Below are 19,320 nucleotides of genomic sequence, written 5' to 3' on the forward strand. Positions count from 1 at the left end.
CCCTAACCCTAACCCTAACCCTAACCCTAACCCTAACCCTAACCCTAACCCTAACCCTAACCCTAACCCTAACCCTAACCCTAACCCTAACCCTAAATATCCTTAATAAAAATAACTTAGTAATATATTAAAGTATTATTTTAATTAAGGCTTAAAGTTAATTAATAAGAAAATTATATAGTATTAAAAGAATTAGTAAAGTTTACTAAGTAACGCTAATATTAAAAATATAAATAAAATAAATATTATAATTATAAAGACGTTTATTAACGTAGTCTTAGTAAAGGGAATTAATTATTTATTTTTTTATTTATAATATAAAAAGTAGCTAGTAAAAATAAAAAAAAGAATATAAAAAATAAAACCTCCTAAATAAGTATAATAAAAAAATAATAGTTATTAAAGAAATATAAAATATTATAAAAGTAATATAGAAAGTTATAAAAGTTAGAATATATAAAATATAATAAAATAAAAAGTAGAATAAATAAAAAGGATTTTAAATAAAAGCTTAGGAGTACGTTAAGTATTTATATAGGAGTTAAGTTTTTAAGAAATTTATTAGAAGAATAATAACTAGCCGATCTTTATATAAGTAACTAGTTTTTATATAAGAGACCAGTTTTTATATAAGAAACTAGTTTTTATATAAAAAAGTAGTTTTTATATAAAAGAGTAGTTTTATATAAATAATTAGTTTTTATATAAAAAATTAGTTTTTATATAAGAGACTAGCTTTTATATAAAAAACTAGTTTTATATAAATAACTAGTTTTTATATAAGAAACTAGTTTTTATATAAGAGAGTAGTTTTTATATAAAAAAGTAGTTTTTATATAAGAGAGTAGTTTTATATAAGTAATTAGTTTTTATATAAGAGACTAGTTTTTATATAAGAGACTAGTTTTTATATAAGAAAGTAGTTTTTATATAAGAGAGTAGTTTTTATATAAGAGAGCAGTTTTTATATTAAAGAGTAGTTTTTATATAAAAAAGTAGTTTTTATATAAGAAAGTAGTTTTATATAAATAATTAGTTTTTATATAAGAGAGTAATTTTATATAAATAACTAGTTTTTATATAAAAGACTAGTTTTATATAGGTAACTAGTTTTTATATAAGAGACTAGTTTTTATATAAAAAACTAGTTTTTATATAAGAGACTAGTTTTATATAAGTAACTAGTTTTTATATAAAAGACCAGTTTTTATATAAATAACTAGTTTTTATATTTAAAGAGTATATATTAAGTACTTAAAAAATATACTAATTAAAAATAATTAAGGGAGCGATATAAAATATGTTTATACTAAGTAAAAATAAAAAATCTAAAAAAATAGATTTACTTAGTAATAAGTCTTTTAATAAAATAAAAAAAGTATATAATATTTAGATAAGAAATAATTAAATATACTTAATAAAAATATGTTAACGAGAATAATACTAAGGGAGAGTAATAAAAAATATACTAAACTTTTTTTAAAAAGATAGTATCGAAGTTATAAAAAGCGGTTTTTATAGTAAAAAAGTAGTTAAAATATAATATACCGATTTTAGAAAATAGAAATTACTTAATTCGAATTTATAAAGAGCGTTAACTAGTTTTTTTATATAACGACTAGTTTTTTAATATTATATCTTTTTTTAAATAAAAAAGGTCCGTATAGCCTTAATATATAACTAATAAAAACCCGCGCTTTAATTAGAACTAATTGAAATCCTAAGAATCGTATACGCTAGGCTATTGATATAAATAATTATTACTAAGCTATTAACGTAAACAATTACTACTAAGGAGACTAGGATCTTATTAGTTTTATTATAAAACTATCGGCTCTAAAGGGATAGTTTCCCACGACTTTAATATAAAAATCGTCCGTTAAGTAAGAAACATAGTTCTAATAATTTAACTACTAGTGGTTAACACTTTTAACGGCTACGTTACGTGCCTATGCGACACTTTAATAGAGAGTATTGAATGTGATTAACACTATTAATTTGTACGTAAAGATCGATATTTAGAGAATTATCTACTCATTCTTGCCTCTTCTACTATATCCAAGTTAAGGAATTGGATCATGTGATTTTCTAGGTAAACATGAATGGATCATTACAAAAGAGGATTTACACTGCCTCTAGTCCCTTAGCGTCTGACTCTTGCCAGGGAAACCTCCGCTCGATGGATCGGATTAACTCTTCATGGCGTGGCGATCTTGGCTTGATTGTCGCTTCGTAAGGGGCTACGTGGCTGATTGCCCCTGGTAATGGCGTGAACTCTGGCTCGACCTCTTGCCCGTCGACAACTAGTTTCCCGATGTCAAACACAGCTAAAGACTGAGCGAAGTTGAGGTAAAGCGAGTTGTCGGCAAGGATCTTGCCAGGGCAAATACGGCGGCCGAACCCAAACACGTATCTACGGCGATCGGGCTCTGGCTCGCGTCCTTCGCCTCCGAGGAATCGTTCAGGTCGAAACTGATGGGGTTCCTTGTAAACTTCTGGGTTGTTCATGAACCACCTATGCATCCATATTGTCATTAAAATTTCCTCAGGAGTGGAAACGAAACCAAGCTGCTCGTTTGAGCCAAGACACCAGACCTACCAGATGTTACAGAGCACCATCGAACGCTTAGGAATTCGGTAGCCAGAGTAGGTAGCCTCATCTGAGCTCATGTGGAGGAGACCCATGGGGGCAATTGTATGCCAGCGTAGTACTTCTTGAATGAGTGCCTCAAGGTATGGCAAGCTTTCACGATCGCTGACAGTAGGCAGACGGTCGCTGCCAATCACTCGGTCAATTTCTTCCTGCGCTTTCTTTTGCGCCTCGGGAAACTTGGCCATGGCCAGGAAAAAGGCATTTACCGATGCCACAGACTGATATTGGTCAGCCGTCTTTCATCTTTTACTCAAGAGTGTTGGGTGACTTACCGTGTCAGCAGCGCCGCTGAAGATTGATCCTGCGGTCCACATATTGTTGTGTACGTCCTCCGGTGTGTCCCCGCTGGTGGCCATCGCTTTCGCGAGGTACGAAACGTTTTCTCTGCCTTCAGCCATTTGAGTTTCGACGAACTTGTAAGGTCTTTCAACTGCATCGTGAAACTCGGCCCGGTATTGCTTGGCAAGTCTTTTCCATTCAGTTCCAGGGAACCAGTCAGGGAGGTATTTCACTGTCGATCTCCGGTGGATTAGATCTCGACTCCAACTCAACACATCACATTCACTGTAATCAACTTACATATCGGAAAGAAGTCAACCAAGTACCGTCCGATAACGGCTGACTGTGCAAAGTCATCCATCACCTTGTTCATCCTGCTGAGGAGCGGATCTTTCTTGAACTGGTCGGCGTTATAGCCATAAGCAATTTTGAGAGCCACAGTCCCAGCCTCTCTAGGAATCACGCATGCATTAGCTATCAAACCGGGCCTATGAACGATATCGCACCATGAACCTACTTGTGGATGTGTCCCTTGAGATTCCCCGGGTTGTCAAGAACATGCAACAAGAAGTGGCCGACTTCGGCCTCCTGGAGGTCATCAAATTGTGCCGCCGTTGTTTTGGTGCCAATGATGCGGGCAAAGACTTTGCGATGGAGGCGGAAGGTGTCATTATAAGGTATGCCTCCCGTGGCCTTATCCCAGCCAACCCTAAAATCCTGTTAGATGTGATTCGGCATCGAGAGACCGAAAGAGTTCGAGCAGTGCCAACACGTACAATTCACCGATGAATGTCAAGGCGGGTCTCGATGAGAACTCGGCGGACTTCTTCTCCAAGATATCCAAGGCCACCTGAGGATCGTTGATCACGATAAACGGTTTTCCGATGACCGTAAGAGCGGTGATGGGACCTGTTTGCATTGCAGAAGTGGTCAGCGGCAGTGACTTGTCGCTGCAGTGTCGGTGCTCACCATATTTGTCCTTGAATTTAGCATATTGAGGGGCTGCAAATGTGTCTTTCTTTGGAAGGTCGAGCATATTTTGTATGATCGGATAGCCTCTGGGGCCAGGTGGCAAAGGGAGGCGTTGCGCATTCTTTCTCGCTTGAATGATCTTGTCTACAATAAAAACGGCAACAAGGGTGGCGACGAAGCCGATCACGAGTGTTGCGTCCTTCATCATTGCGATGCGCAAGAGTTCCTAAGACAAGGGTCTGAAGGGACTTTGGGGGCTGAACGAAGGGATACTGACCTTTTTATGTCGAATATCAGCTATCGCGTCAACGAACACCGCCAATGTCCCCATCAGGGAAGGTCAAAGATCGGACTCCAGGCCAATGAGAGGAGAATCCACTGGCATTATGGTTGCATATTTAGCGCATAATCATTGGTCTCCGAGTTCTTGAACCGGCAAAACTCGCTTGGCAGCCTGCAGTCAGCTTACCGTTGAGCATGCACGTGTCTCCAAACCCCTGGTCCCAAGAACGCGGACACGTACCGTACACGTACATGCTGGAAACGCGCCGAAGTCCCATAAACTTGCCGAAAGTCCCCAAAGGACCGCTTCGTAGGACAGCTTGCAAGGTCCCAGAGGGAATCAATTTTCGGGGGCACCAATTGAAATCATCTGATACCAGATCTATCGCTATGTTTGTAGGATTTAGGCGAGATGCTCGCTGGGTTTTGGATCCACTCACGTCCCTAGACGTCCTCCTGGTTCAGTAGGTAGTCTGGCATCAGCGATCTTCACAAGCTGAAACCTGCCAAAGTCTTGATATATTTTTCAAATTCTGTGCAAGGCTGAGTCGAGCGGATACAAGACTGCAGATTCGTCATGTAGGTGCCTGAGAGCCAAGGGCCGGAGGCCGAGACCGACCCGGCCCCACCCCGATCCATCGTACTATGTCACGTAACAGGGATAGTAACCGCATCTCACGAAGTGCCCGTCACGTGCTGAATCACGTGTCTATCTCAGACATCGTGTATATAGACCTTTTCCTTTTGTCTATTTCTACTTTAATATGTTAAGCCACTTTTACCACACTCCGTATGCCCATTGCTGCGTGCCATAACTCGTGACATACTAAGTGGAAGTTTCGCCCAGTGCCTGTGTGCCCCCTTCTGCTGAATGCTTGTTTGTTCTTGGCCACACAATACTGATATACATTTGGCAATCTGATCATGAGAACTATTTAGGGATTTCTCCACGCAGCACGGAATGCGTAAATTTGAGCCTGAAGGTAAAAATTAGAACCATTGTCATGCCACAAGCATCGTGCACTCACGTTCTCTACGTCCCAAACACCGGACGTCGCATATACATCTTTCCTTAGGTCCTCTCGCACCTGTTCAATGGAGTCACTAACGACTACGACGTGACTGCTGACAAAGGCCATATCGGCCGAATCATCGCTCTTGGGAACACTGCCCATCAGGGCACCTAGTCGAATTGCTTAGTCGGATGCCACGCGGATATTAATGGTTCAATAAGAGGAATATCCATGCTGCCTGCCTTCCAGACCCCACTATCCATCAAAGGCAGGGCGTCAGTAAAATGCTGGCTATAAAGGGCAAAGTTAGCAGACAAGACCCAGGGTCGAAAATCTTGCAAATAGATACTTACGATCGGACCTCGATGCGTTTCTCGCGACTTCCTGGCTTGTCTGGGATGATGCAAAGGAACTCGTATTTTCCCTCGGGGACGGAAACGCGGCAGAGAGTTTGTTGCGACATATTGACGTGAATGATGGGTGTTGGCGTTTGATTGTGTTGACTACCTACGCCACCATGGTCGCCGAAGAGAAGGGGCGGAAGTTGTTGCAACAGCTGAGGTGGTTTCGGATAGTTCTTGATGAAGGTATGTCGTTGACAACCCAGCAACGGACAGAGATGAGTTAACAAATATTACGGCCCATTGGATTCGTAATACGAATTCAAGACAATTTGAATCCGCAGTCAAACTATCAGCTCAGAACCGGTGGTGTCTTGCTGGAACCCCAATCCAGAACAGGCTCGATGATGTTGCCGCTTTGGCGACCCGAACGTTGTTCCAGAAAGATGTCTTAGATCCCCTCTCGCTGGGAGGTCAACACTTCTCGAAGCCTCTGCGTTCATGGCTTCGGGAGGTTTGCATACGAAGAACAGCAAAACTGCTTCAACTCCCAGACTCAATAGAAGAAGAAGTTCCAGTCATTTTGTCTATTACAGAAAGGCAACTTTACGATCATGTTCTCCATCAAACCAAGCGCGAAATTGACGATACGGTAAGTAAGGGAAAGAGTATCAAGAAGTACAGCATTTTGTTCACCGCTATTCTCAAAATGAGAATGCGATGCGACAGTGAAACCTTTCCTAAATACTCTAGCTCTCAGAGATATCTGGGTGATCCTCAGGTAGAGAATATGGGATGCGAGCAGTGTCATACGTCCCGAGATGAAGACGCAGCATTACTCTTGGCATCCTTTCAATTCTGTCCGGATTGTGGTCGGTCCCTTCAGGCTTCTAGCCCTGGCTCGAATTTTGGATCTAGTCAAGACGGAAACTCACCGTTACCGGATTTGTCCCCGAGACGAGAGGAGAAATTGATAACATCGACTGGTTGCTCGGCAAAACTTTCCGCGGTGATGGAGAAAATTCATACATGCCCATCTCCATCCAAGCAGTACATATCTTATACGACATTGACATTAAAACCTTCCAAATTCCGGCCACTAACATGCATTTAAGTATTGTGTTCTCCTATTGGACATCTATCCTAGATCTCCTTTCGAAAATGCTTGGAAGTATGGCAGTGATTTACGTGCAAGTTGATGGGCGAACTAGCTATGCCGAAAGATCACAACGATCTCAACGTTTTCGAGAAAGAGATGACACATGCGTTTCATTGATGTCTATTGAAACAGGAGCTTTGGGGTGCGAAAAGACGTCAACCGCAAGGTCCGAGAACGCGCGCTAACAGCAAGTCAGTCTAAATCTTACGGCCGCCAACTATGTACACATAGTAGAGCCTCAGTGGAACCCTTCCATCGAAGATCAAGCGGTTGGGCGAGCTCTCCGAATGAGTCAGATGCGGCAGGTCACTGTCGTACGATACATCGTGCAGGGCACCGTTGAACAGGTAAGAGTTTCCACGGCAACATTCCAGACTATGAAAGACTGACAAAACCAAGAATATAATACACCTTCAGAAAAGAAAGAAGAGCGCTGCGAAGTTCATGTTTAATCTCTGTATATCAGAAGAACTGGATGGAAAGTTGGAGGTAAGTTAGTTCTTTAAGTTAACATACTTGCTTTTTATTGATTTTAAATCTTTCCCGTAGGACTTGAAATTTGTGCTGGACTTAGATCCCACTTTAACTCAATACCTCCAGAGTGTCAGGCCGCGCCGGTTAAGGGATAGCTTAAGGGGGGCATTGAGAGGAGGACTAAGCAACAAAGGAGCAGCTTAGGTATATATAGAACGCTGAGAGTATACCTCGAGGGAAGGGCAGATTTCAGTAATTCATCTTCTAGACCCTAATAGTAGTTGGCCTCTGTGAGCTTCTTCCCTGTATCGTACACCTATTCACACAGAGGCATTGCTCTCAATGTCCATTATCATTGTCATCATGTCATTTTACTCTAGGGCCGGCACTGATAATGCTTATATCGAAAACAAGATACTGCAAGACTTACGGACCGAGTTACAGCTGGAATTCCGGGACTAGCGTTAGCTATGAGGCAGGCCTGTGGGAAGAATTGAGCGTCGATTCGTCTTTCTGTACGGCACTAACTAAATTGGCCTATTTTGAATTTGATAAATCTATCTTTCTCCTTGACTATCTAATCAGCAGTTAGATACTAACTTATGTCGTTACATCGGCTGCCTCTTGATCCAAAGGCCATATTTCAATTATCTAAGGCTTGAAGATGTTGACAATATCGTACAGACGGAAGCCAGGGAAGTAGTAGCGGTTGTCGTGGGCGTAGCGAGCGTCAGGATATCCGGCGCCGGAGGTCATGTCGCGGAAGCCGAGTCTGAGGTCTCCGGGGGCAGGGTTGGTGCCGTCAATGGTCCAGTAAAAGACGGTCTTCTCGATGGCAAGGTCGAAGAAGAAGTGGACAATGATGGCGATGCCGTTGATAGTAGCGCGGTAGCGATTGCCGGTGTCGGCGCCAAGCTTGATGTTAAGCGTGCGCTTCTCGAGTTCGCGAACGACGACACTCTTGTCGGCAGAGTTAGTCTGCTCGGCGATGCTCTCGATGGCGTGAACCTCGTTGACCTCCTTGCGGCCAACTAGATCAACGGTGGCATCACCAGGGAGGGAGGTGACATCGTCCTTGACGAGCTCGATGAGCTCGCCAGCGGGAATAGCCGGCAGAGCGGCAGCCTGAACAAAGGCAACGGCCTGGATGGCGGCGGCAACGGTAGAAAAACGCATTTTGGTGTTGATATTGACTTGGGTGTGATAGTGCTCAGGCTAAACGAGGGACCTGAATGGTGATGAAAGAGAGTGAAAGTGAACGACTTATAATAAGGGAATCTGTTGAAGCTGCTTGGTCGACTGTTCAGGTTATTTCAATCCTGCGGATGCCTCTACATTATATAGTGTTTTTCTTGCTATCTGTCTGTTAATCGGTTCTCTTCACATCGACTACCAACTGTCATCATCGCTCCCATCAACACATGTACATGAACCCTGGCCGGGGTTCAAACCATAATTCCGCTTTCGCATCTTCGTCTAATGCAGACATCAGATTGCCACCGCAAAAGTCTCCTGGTCTACTTAATTCAAGCTTTCGTCTTAAGCAACTTTAATGGGGCTAACATTCTTTGGGACGATCTGCCCCGCGGAAAAGTGCACATGTACCTAACGCAAGCTCTGATCCCCAGTCGAATCGTCGCAAGCCATCTCCGTAGACAGATACTTTGCGTCGGCCGTCTTTCCAGGAGTTCTTTGCTCAGAATGCGGTTCGAGCTTTGATGAACACTGGTATCTAAATGGATCGCAATCGCCAGCGGCGCTCAGGAGGGGTATCGGTCTGACCGAGTGATTGTCCATCGAGTAGCCCGTGTCCGGAGACTTTCGGTCGACTTCTTCGAGCAGTGCGCTCTAGAAAAGTGTTTAAGCTTTCTTCTAGAAGAGGGTCGTTGGCAGTGCATCTAAGCTAACTTGAATAGGCGCTGTCAGCGAGCTGTATAGGACTAGTGGTTTACACGACTCATAGCTCACCCCTGAGCCTCATGGCTCTCTATCGCATCTGATATGGTGAGAAATTAGATGCATCAACAACACAAGAGGATGCACTTAAAGTGGTACTGGTTTTGATAGGCTAAACCGTATTGGTGATTGCTAATTGAAGTAAACCTCTCGCGATAATTTCCAACTCCACAGATTCCGGAGCCATCATTGGAATGCCGCATCATGAATCGTGGAATGATGGAGTAGGACATTGGGTTTGATTAGCTTTTATATAGACTGTCTGTCTGGGGGTTAGCAATGTGCATTTGACTCTGAGATAGATGAGGTTAAGACACATGCCGAAGCACTTTCGGTGATGCCGTATGCGAGCTCGACGTGTGGTCTAAGATGTGGAAGACCTTCTGCTTTATCTTAAGAAGCCTTTCTAATATTGAAAGATAAAACTCGTACATTTCCTATTCCAGCTACTAGGGACTACCGGCTCCGTCTCAATTAACCGTTTGGCATCTTTAGTCTTACCTCGCCTGAAGTAGCCGTTGTGACAAGTGGGGACTAGGTCTACAAGCGAGTATACTGCATGTAGGCATAAGATTCTTCAGCTGTTACCTCTTGGGCAAAAGCCATGGAGTGCAGCTAGTCAATAGAACTTCTCCGTTGACGATGTTTATATCATATACCTAGGGTAGGTAAGTCAGGGTCTGTATAAACAGTGAGCCTCGTTCTGCATATGACCCAGACGGTAAAGTCCGAGGGTCTTAATCCTTTATCGAGTTTATAATGCAATATCATTCTGTAAATAAAGTCTCAAAACCAAGTACATACTGGCAGCTCTTGTAGGCATATGACTTGGTAGTAGAATAGACTAGTGTGGCAAACGCGTATACTGGCTTGCAACACCGGTGCTCCCCTTTCACTGATGTAAAGACCCACAAACGGGCTATGCCTCTCCAGACTCGAAATCACAATAAGACTCCTGACTTGGGTAGCCAAGTAGCTACAGTGGCAAACCTCAGCCTGTGGGTTCTATACTTGCGCTTTGTAGCCACAGAATTACCAGTTTCTTGGTGCTGTCATGTCCAAATCCTCGAACATGGGGAGCTGCCTCTGAATGCGCTCTTCGTCGGGGTGCGCTAGACAATCCCATGCTGCAGCTGCACCGAGGTAAGTTGAAAGCAATTGTTCCATAGAGGCTTGTCCATTTTGGCTCCCGGCTCTCGGTGCATCTTCATGAACTGGCAGCCCGGTCTCAGCAGCAGACTTGTTCAAGGGGGACCCTAGCATCTGTCTGATGCGCTTCATGTAGTCTGGTTCTTCCGGTCGTAGTCCTTGTTGACATGAAAGATAGCCATCACGATTCTTCCAGGCCTTCATCGTAAACTTGGCAAGAGCGATGTTGTACTCCTGGGAGGGGTCCAAAAACTCGGGATGAAACTCGTAAAGAGACGGCACTAGCTGCCAAGCCCGCTCGACTATAGACCCGGTCATTCGCTGGCTAAGCTGGCCAATCATGAAAATTACTACGTCATACTGAAATAGCAACTTGAGAAACCAGTGGAATTCGGGGTGTCTATTCGACCTATAGGCGTTAATGTTCTGCTCGGTGGTCATGACAGACCATTTGAATAGGTTATCTTTGGGTGTCATGATCTCCGATCCCCATTCTGGTTGTTCCTGGGGAGGGCGACTCGTTTCCTGAACTTTTTGAAGTATCAGAGACTTCAGAAGGCTGGCCAACTCGTGGACAGGACCAGCCGTAGGATCGGAGTTCTTATCGATCACAGCATTGAGCCGACTCTCGAGATTCTTGATAAAGGCGCTCATTTGTGCCGACTGAACTTTGCTTCTTCTTCCTGAGCTCAGGGTGCTCAATTCGTTGTAGAGCATTAACGATTCGATGTCTTGTTGCTGCTGAATGCAAAAGCCAACTTGATACACCAAGAGTGGAATTACCATGTCTGTCGGGCCTTCGCGATCCTGATATCGCTCCGTTGCACCCGCATGTAAGTCCGCGTCATTCAGGTTTTTGGGAAGTTTACAGTCGCTAGGTCGAGGAAGCAGTGATTGGCTCAGCCCTGATATCATGGAGAATTTGGAGTCCAACATGAAAATCTGCCACCAAATCCGCCGCCTCATCTCAGTTTCAAAAGGTGGAAGGCCGAGAAGCTCCCCATCTCTGTGGAGGCCCATTTTCTGGGCGATTCGTACACAGATACCGTTCAAAACCCAAGCTCCATGGATGTTGCACCTGCCCTGTATTGACATCTTGGACACAGTTAGCAAGACAGTCAGGAACAAGCAAGAAGAAGTAGCCATACAATGTGCAAAACTAATGCCTGGAGTGTTGTCAGATCGTGAGATTTAAGAAACTGCGCCTGGAGCAGACTTGCTCGTACTCCGGATGAAAACCGCCAAAAGGCAGCTTTGCATGTGGAGCCTAGCATTGCGAGGCACTCATCATCAGTCATGGAGACGATGGACATGCTGTATACGGCGAAGAGAAGAGCGTCAATGTTGTGTGGCAAGGTCCCTGGACCAGCGGCAGCTTCTGCCACGGACTGCTGCAAGGTGGGAGGGTGTATGACTTTCGTAAGAGAATTCACTCTCTCGAGAAATATTTGCCATAAGCCGAAAATCTGACCGGCGTTGGGGTAAAGATCATGAGGTTTCTCAGACGGCAAGTTGCCGCCGACAAGAAGATATTCGCTGTAATCGGGCATTGAAGCTCCGGGGTCCCAGTCGGACGGTTCAGCCTCAGCGATATCCTCTTCGCGTTCCACAAGTTTTCGCATCCCACGTAGCTAAAGGTGTTGCTTTCTTAGCAAGAAGCGCAGCCAGGCGATGGATATTCCAAAGGTCGTACCTCTTCATAAACGGTGGCCCATAGGAAGTTGTCCATGAAACGCACAGTACCACCTTCCGTCACAAGCTTGCCAGCGGGTTTCCAGTTGACCTCGTGGTTCTCATACTGGGGAATGCTGGAAGACTGTGGCGGAGCGACTGTGCCGTTATCTTCTAGGGGCTCATTGCTTGCAGCCGCATATCGGGCCAAAAGCTCCTCACAACGAGCAAGCCTTGCTTGCAGCTCCGCATTAGGACGTCTACGCTTTCGCACTGGTGCCGGAATGCTAGGACTACATGTTGTATTAGACTAGGTAGGAGAATATAGAGGTCAGCAAGAGTTCAAGAGCAAGCAAGGAAGCAATAACAACAAAAGAGATGTGTGGTCCGATAGATATGCGGAAGCTCTAGCTCCTCAGTCTCGGAGACAGAGATCCATAGCATTACAATATGTTGCTGACACTTCCCAAGACAGACCTTGACACAATTCGCGCACGGGTATAGTCGGTCACATTTGACCTTTCGACGTTGGCATAGCATGCATGCTAGAGGCCGAGGCTGCTTTGTAGAAGAGGTATTCGGAGGAGGAGCCGACATCTCGCGAAATGAGTGAGCTGACGACATACGCGAAATGTGCACCAGGAGTCTCGCTCAATCTTTTCTGCCGATAGCGGGAACGGGTATGTACAGGGGGGGCGATTGGGGGCCGACCAGGAATTGAAAGACATGCGAGATGTCCCGTTATGAGCGCTTTTTTGGGTACGTTTTTCAGAAGCCGATGCGCTCATCCATCACACTGCAGTACAACTGACGGTGGCATCAACATGAGTGGGAAGTTGCGCAGACTCTCGTTGTGGGACGCCAGTCGGAAAGGGTGACGAAGTTTAAATCGAGGCCAATGCCTAGGAACGGAACCGAGCGGCTTGCTCGGCTGTAGCGCCCCTGCAGCTGTGGTTAACACGTATTTGTCAGGCGTCGAAGCCCTCTAGCTAAGCTGCCACCAAGTACTACGTAACGCTACCAAATTGTGCCTAGGCCGAACATTGGTCAAGGGATCCATCCAGAAGGAGGAGCACGTCCCCGTTAGGCGAGATATTCCTAAAGAGACTCTTTTCGTAACCCATCAAGTGAATCAAGCCACCCAGCGTGCAATCCACCCAGGCCTCTGTGAAAAGTTTTGCGCTGTATCTCGTGCAGCAAGAGAAAGCTAGCGACTTCAATGGCACTGTTCCACGGTGTGCGCTAACAATTCTATGAATCAAAGCGTGCTGCTAGACATCGCTCCTCCTAGTGACACAGTGAATTCAATTTCAGACACGTCTGGTGCAATGAGGTGAAGGTATCTCGATATCATGCATCTCAACTCGAGCTTGGAGGTAGCTTGCGAAACATATGGTGTCCTCAGATTGTGGTGCGTTAAGTTAGGATGTGCAGGCTAGCTTAAGGTAGCGTACGGATATTCTACATTTACCTGTATGTGACTCCTGTTGGCCGTTGATACCAAATAGAGTGTCCGTATCCATCCCATACTATTGTAGAGGTGTGGAGCGAGGCAAAATCAGCCACTGGAAGAAGCCGAGCCAGTAGGAGTAAGTTCTTCGGGGTCATAGTCCGTATGTGCAAGTGTTCAATCGGGCCAACTAGATTTATAACTGTCTTGCCTTCTTCTTGAGACGGCAGTCAGGCTGTCAAGAGTCACGTTGAATCAGAGCGCTCCAGAACGATAGAAAAGAATAACCTTTGAACAATAATCTTTGAATCTTCTTTTGGCCCCAGCCTTTGTACCAAGATTTCCAACGCCCCACGAAATCTCAAGTAAAATTCGGAAGAGCTTTCCAATGATAATTTTATTAGATATAAGGTCCAAGATCAATGTGTCCGTCGCCGTCGAGGAGCTGGAACAAGTTCAGATCCCCAAACCCATGGTCCATCTCGTTTCTTCCATCAAGCATAGATAAATCCGGCGTTCTGGGTAAGGAGGATGAAAGGCTTAAGAGGGACGCGTCTACGTCCACAAAAGATGGCGAACCAAGTCCAAAAAAGCCAGAGGCGGAGTTATTTGTCTTCGACAGGAGGCTTCCATCCGTGCTTGTATTCGGACTGGCCTCAGTAGCTGAAGCTTGGATGTTGTGGATGCTTTCAGTGCTTTCTCGCGGGACAAGCCCGAAAAGCTGTGACGAGCTTTCAGTACGCTGCATACGCTCTCTGAGTTCCTTCTTTTCCAAATACTCAAGAGCAGCGTTGAGTAATGACTTTGCAATGAGCGAGTATTGTGAGGCGTGGGCATCGATTTTCGCAAAATGTTCTAGCACCAATATAGAATTTCGCGTGTACTTTTCCAAAATGCGGCCAAAGGATCCGAGGAGGCCCACGCCCAAGATAAGAGATGAAGCAAATAACCAAGAGCTACAGAAATGAATAAGCCAGGTTCGAAATCACTGCATCGATATGATCACTCACACGACTAAAGGCATGTGCCCTATTAGAACCCCTTTCTCGACTAAGCCGACTAAAATGTCGACCATGAAGCTTGCGGCATCGATACACGCATCAGCAAGTTTCGACTTGCCAGAAGTCAGACCTGAAGTTGTCGTTGGTGTCTCGGCAACCCCGTCGGCTAGTCGCTTGTGCAATTCATACATTAGGAAAGGTCGTGAGACTAAGATTACCGCTGTATAACATCAGTATCATCTCTTTGGATCGTAGTGCTGGACGGAAAGTCGCCAGGGAAACTGACCGTAGTAGTAGGAACAAAGGACTTGGCATGCTCCTGTCACCTTTTTTCCTTCATGGTCAGATCGAGTGTCGGAAACAGTGTCCTTTAGCCTCTGTAACCACCGAATTGACCAGTCTCGTAGCTGTCGTGAGATACCCTCGGTCAATTGATATGAAACCTTCCTTCTCGAGTAGACCTCTACGACGATGCCTTCAGTGATCAAGAATATTTGCGCTGAGGCATTGAGTAGATCGAAGATTTCTTGTCCCTTATCGTCCAACTCCCTGTAGGGTACAGTGCAATCCACGTCAGATGTTGCAGGTGGCCGGCCCATTGATGTACTTAAGAAGAGATCCAAGACACGCAGGCTCTTCCACAGGCGATCCCTACCAAGTATGAGCATTAGCAGTTTGTGTTAGTGACAGGGTAACGAAGGGGGTTTCTACCGCTCTCTATGAACATCCGCACCAAATCGAGAGTTGATCTCGGTGCGGTGGATCCCAATCGAGTAAGCTGCTCTCACTGCGATGCCTGCAAGTTTGCCTTGTGATGAGTATGAACCACTCTAAGTACTGTCATGACTGATAGTTCTCCTGGTGACATACCGAAGAATAGGAATGCCCCATTCATCTGGCATGAACCGAGCATATAGACAGTAACTAGAATGAACGTCTGAATGGTTGGGACATTGATGTTCCCGCTGAGATTTGCAAGGGCGATGTTGCGCGCATATTCAAAGTAGGAAGATGCAAGGTCTTCCTCGGAAGACTGGTAGCCTATGGCAAGAACGAGATAATGAGTGGCGGATACTGCGTCTTGTAGTCTATGGTTCTGACGAGCCCAAGACTTGATTTCGCTGACGAGCTGCGCATGTCCAAACAGATCAACTAGACCACTGGTCTGTGAGATTACGTAGGATTGGTTATCAAAGTTGAGCACACCGTAGCCAAACAAGGAGGAGGTCTCACCACTTCATGGTACCTTAGAACGGCACCCGATATTGTCGTAAGTTGGAGAATGGGCTCGCCATTTCCGGAATGATGAACCGGCGGTCGAAAAGGTGGATTTTCAGTCTGGTGCGCAAAGACTTGCGGATCAACGCGTGTGTTCACCAATTGCCGGACAGTTTGGAAGAATGACAACGGCGCACAATCTCCAATGAAGACTTGATGACATAATTACAACACATCAGTTGGGGAATTAGGCATGTATCTGTTTGGGATGGACGCACTTATTTTCCCCTGGGCGTCGCACAAAAGACGTGCTTCTCGGGGGACTTCTGTCTCTTCTTCGGCGAGGGCCTCGTGTGACGTGACTGATTGCCGGGTCTCGGACTGAACATCTGGGCCATTGTGCACAGATGGAGACGGCGTTCTCAGAAGGGGCGCCGGAGCCCTTCGCCTCTGTTGCGGAGAATATCGACACGTGGAAGGACGTTGCCGTCTCAAGCAGTAGCTGCATGGCAACTTGCCATCGCATTTGACTGTTACACGGAATGGTTAGAACAGGATTCAGATAATAATTCACGAAACACAGCATGCAAGTGCGCGCTGAGACTGTTTGTGGGCCAGGAGCGCGCACATTCAGCTGACTACCTGTAGTAGACACAACAATGCTCAAATTCAAAAGCAAATTGGCTCGTGAGAGACATTCGGAGACGAAATGGGAATTGTACCTTTGCGAGCCTTGCAGCTGTCGCAAGCGTTGGCGACTCTTGTGCGGACATACGCGTGTGGCGATGATTCTTGCCCCGAAACATCTTCCATAGTGTTAATACAGCCGTAATTACTTCGCTATTGTGCGGGCAGACATGCGGAAGAGCGAAGATCGGGACGCGGAGGGAGGAAACCAGTCAGTGCCGACGTGGAAGGTTTCCGAGGGCGGAACTTGCTCGACGCTAGCCGTGGTTGGGTAAACATCTGGCATTGCCAGGGCACATGATACAGTACTTCCGATCATATACACGTTGACGGATGCACTGTGTAGACACGATTCGTTGGAGCCGCTCCTAGCCACCACAGAGCCACTTCTAACGTCCAGGAGGGGCCTTAGTGTACTCACTTGACCTGGTGCCTCGTCATCACACTTCCGATCCTAGGAGGACATCGTACACAGAAAGTTGAAAACTACCCTAATCACCACTCTGCAGTGAGTCAGGCGTGACTTGTAGTACGATGACGTACATGCCTGCCTGGAGAGTGTTTTCACTTCACTGCTTGGCCCCCAATTAGTCGAAAACCTCGCTTTTCGGAATATTCTGTTAGACTGGCAGTATTCCCCCTCCTCCGTACAGTCATGATTAGTAATTCCTGGTGAAACATCCTTTAACTAACCATTCTCTCTACTTTCCCCCTACGATGGTTCACTGCGATTACTCCGCCTATAGTGTGGAGTTTAGGGAAGTCCAAGGCATGAGGGATATCAAACTGCGGTAAGCGGCAGCTTGGTATGATGGCCAAATGAAAGTTCTGGTCGAGGCTGGGCATTTTCTACCCCCATCTTACCATTATCAGATAAAAGCAAAATGCAAGCCTGGATTGAATATTCCAATCGCAGAAGCGCGTTTAGGGAACAGTAGACTTCCACCGACATTTTCGGAAGTAACAGAAGTAAATGCATGTCAGCATCAGGAAATTCGTCGCCGCTGCGATGGCTAGTGTTTTTTATTCGCTCAGCTGCGATGCGATCCGAGATCCGAAGTCACTCTTCCGCTCCCGTCACCTGAGAAGGGGCCACAGCGGTCATACAGATGGAACTTTCCCAATTTGTGGACCCGGCTTCATGTGAATGGAGCATGGAGGTTACATGCGGAAGTTTGACTCTTCAATCCCCTTGCATTAGTCTAGCACTGAATTATGTAATTTCGCTCCTCTTCGATGGCTCTATGTACTGTTATGGATATCATGGATCGACGCATCAAATGATCATCTCCGCTCTGCTCTCTCTAACTGTCCCGCCTGCAGTGTCTCGTCTCTTGTTTGCTTCAGGAATGGCATCAATGCCGTTCCGCCTGTCCCCGTGAGCTGTTCGTCCTTCACTGAAGACGCGCTTGCCAAGTCCACTTTCACGCCACTGTGCATCTTCTTCGAAGGAAGGACGATATAGCGGGTAACAATCTGCAAATGCTTGTTCCGAAACTCTGTCATCGTTCGAATTGCTGCTTGGTATGCATTGCAGAAGTCTTGCTGCTCGACAGTCGAAACCGGTAGTTTTGCAAGCTCTCGGATGCTGCCCATGCGGGCAACGTGTTCGAGGAAACGTTTGTGTGGCCCTGGCATGTAAGTGCGGACTTCCTCGTGAAAAGCGGGCATTCGTGTTTGGCTGGTGTTGGTCTTGCTTGCATGTGGGTTGCTGTTGCCCTCTGATGTGTGCTCAACCCCCAGAACAATGTCGAGAAATTGGATCAGAGAGCTTTGTCCGTTGCTTCCCCCACGAAGTTGTTGCCAACTACCCTGACCGTTGCCTTCGTCGTAAAAGACACCTTTAGGTAGGCCTGCTGCTGCCATGTTTTTACTTCCGGCCAGAAATGGACGAATCTCGTAGAAGAATACCATCGGGTCGCATTTCTCATACATCCTTTCCAGTAAAGCCCCGATCTGTCGAATATTGCCAGACAGTGCTTCTAGTGCCCGCGTGATTGTGTCGTAGTGCCTTGTCTTGATGGACTCCAAAGCATTCAGCATGTCGGTCATAATTCGAGCGCCTTGGGCCTCCATGGCCACTGAGACTAAGTAAAACCAAGCTTCGTCTTTTGTGCCAGTAAAAGTGTGTAGAGACTCAAGAGAATCCAGATCAGTGAAATCGTTCGTGGTCGATAAGAAGTTCCACAAGTTCAAGCCTGCGTAGGTCGCGACAGGCGGAACTTCGAGATGCTCGGAGACGCGTAAGAGAGGGACAGCTACTGCTGGAGGCAAGACCTTGAACTGATGTTAGAGGGCCCTTGGTAAAGTCAGACGGAGTACCAACCTGTTCTGCCTGTTCTCCGCCCCAGATGTAGGCATGCGCCAGAAAGATCAAAATCACATAAGCTCTTCTCCACTCAGATTGACTGCGTAGCTTGTTCGTCGATAAAAGAGGAAGACCTTTGACATCTCGTCGCAGCTTGCCTGCTTTGAGAAGCTCCGGGAGATGATGTACGATCGTTTCCCATGGTGAGTAGTAAGGATCCGGAAGAACCTTGACAGGTGCGTCGGCCGGCAGGAAACCGTTCTGTGTGATGGCGTACTTCTTCATCAAAGCAAGGACATCTGTCTGTGCCTGTTCTGCGAACATAGGAAGCGCGTGAGGAGACATATTAACGGAGTTCAGATGTCAATAACACAACGAAATAGCCGTACTATGATGAAGTCGATACGTGGAGAGAAAAGGGTTAGAAGAGATTGATTGAGTTATAATGTGCATGGAACAGAAAACAGTTCAATGCGAGTCAGGGTGTGGTAAGATGAAGAAGTAGCTCTTGAACTGCATGTCTCAAGTCCCCTGTCTCCGTGTTGCTTGCCAACCTGTATCCGTACCTACTCGGTATTCCGTATGCATCTTGCACTGACACGCTTGTCATCCGATGGTATAAGTGGACCAAGCCGAAAACCGTCGCTTATATGCGGAAGCGCTAGGGCTGAGACGGAAGCGGATACCGGATGTTGGTGGGGCCGCTC

The 19,320-nt window shown here is 45.9% G+C and overlaps 7 protein-coding genes across 7 annotated transcripts; 1 reads left to right on the plus strand and 6 right to left on the minus strand.

Annotated features, from left to right (window-relative positions):
• Window positions 1-2,124: 2,124 nt before the first annotated feature.
• CCOS01_12772 (cytochrome P450) lies at window positions 2,125-4,112 on the minus strand (the record flags this gene model as incomplete). The annotated part of the gene is made up of 7 exons (XM_060460920.1): window positions 2,125-2,515; window positions 2,600-2,871; window positions 2,926-3,164; window positions 3,233-3,384; window positions 3,450-3,641; window positions 3,709-3,841; window positions 3,902-4,112. The coding sequence occupies 7 exons, from the start codon at window positions 4,110-4,112 to the stop codon at window positions 2,125-2,127; spliced, it is 1,590 nt and encodes a 529-aa protein (XP_060308122.1).
• Window positions 4,113-5,121: 1,009 nt separating this feature from the next.
• On the minus strand, window positions 5,122-5,662 carry CCOS01_12773 (uncharacterized protein; the record flags this gene model as incomplete). The annotated part of the gene is made up of 4 exons (XM_060460921.1): window positions 5,122-5,163; window positions 5,215-5,369; window positions 5,456-5,490; window positions 5,553-5,662. 4 exons carry the CDS (start codon window positions 5,660-5,662, stop codon window positions 5,122-5,124), a joined length of 342 nt encoding a protein of 113 aa, XP_060308123.1.
• Window positions 5,663-5,964: 302 nt separating this feature from the next.
• CCOS01_12774 (uncharacterized protein) lies at window positions 5,965-7,197 on the plus strand (the record flags this gene model as incomplete). The annotated part of the gene is made up of 4 exons (XM_060460922.1): window positions 5,965-6,590; window positions 6,656-6,841; window positions 6,896-7,046; window positions 7,099-7,197. Coding segments are annotated over 4 exons (1,062 nt in total), but the record flags the coding sequence as incomplete, so codon positions are not given.
• Window positions 7,198-7,824: 627 nt separating this feature from the next.
• On the minus strand, window positions 7,825-8,349 carry CCOS01_12775 (uncharacterized protein; the record flags this gene model as incomplete). The annotated part of the gene is made up of 1 exon (XM_060460923.1): window positions 7,825-8,349. One exon carries the CDS (start codon window positions 8,347-8,349, stop codon window positions 7,825-7,827), a length of 525 nt encoding a protein of 174 aa, XP_060308125.1.
• A 1,812-nt stretch (window positions 8,350-10,161) lies between these two features.
• CCOS01_12776 (C6 zinc finger protein) lies at window positions 10,162-12,573 on the minus strand (the record flags this gene model as incomplete). The annotated part of the gene is made up of 4 exons (XM_060460924.1): window positions 10,162-11,373; window positions 11,427-11,909; window positions 11,972-12,259; window positions 12,379-12,573. 4 exons carry the CDS (start codon window positions 12,571-12,573, stop codon window positions 10,162-10,164), a joined length of 2,178 nt encoding a protein of 725 aa, XP_060308126.1.
• Window positions 12,574-13,799: 1,226 nt separating this feature from the next.
• On the minus strand, window positions 13,800-16,591 carry CCOS01_12777 (fungal specific transcription factor domain-containing protein; the record flags this gene model as incomplete). Its single annotated transcript, XM_060460925.1, has 7 exons — window positions 13,800-14,355; window positions 14,410-14,620; window positions 14,822-14,949; window positions 15,029-15,051; window positions 15,326-15,565; window positions 16,001-16,148; window positions 16,455-16,591. The coding sequence occupies 7 exons, from the start codon at window positions 16,589-16,591 to the stop codon at window positions 13,800-13,802; spliced, it is 1,443 nt and encodes a 480-aa protein (XP_060308127.1).
• Window positions 16,592-17,589: 998 nt separating this feature from the next.
• On the minus strand, window positions 17,590-18,958 carry CCOS01_12778 (indoleamine 2,3-dioxygenase; the record flags this gene model as incomplete). Its single annotated transcript, XM_060460926.1, has 2 exons — window positions 17,590-18,582; window positions 18,632-18,958. 2 exons carry the CDS (start codon window positions 18,956-18,958, stop codon window positions 17,590-17,592), a joined length of 1,320 nt encoding a protein of 439 aa, XP_060308128.1.
• Window positions 18,959-19,320: the final 362 nt, after the last annotated feature.

Source organism: Colletotrichum costaricense (assembly GCF_030867565.1).
Source record: "Colletotrichum costaricense strain IMI 309622 chromosome Unknown Scaffold_16.1, whole genome shotgun sequence".
Classification (NCBI taxonomy): Eukaryota; Fungi; Ascomycota; class Sordariomycetes; order Glomerellales; family Glomerellaceae; genus Colletotrichum; species Colletotrichum costaricense.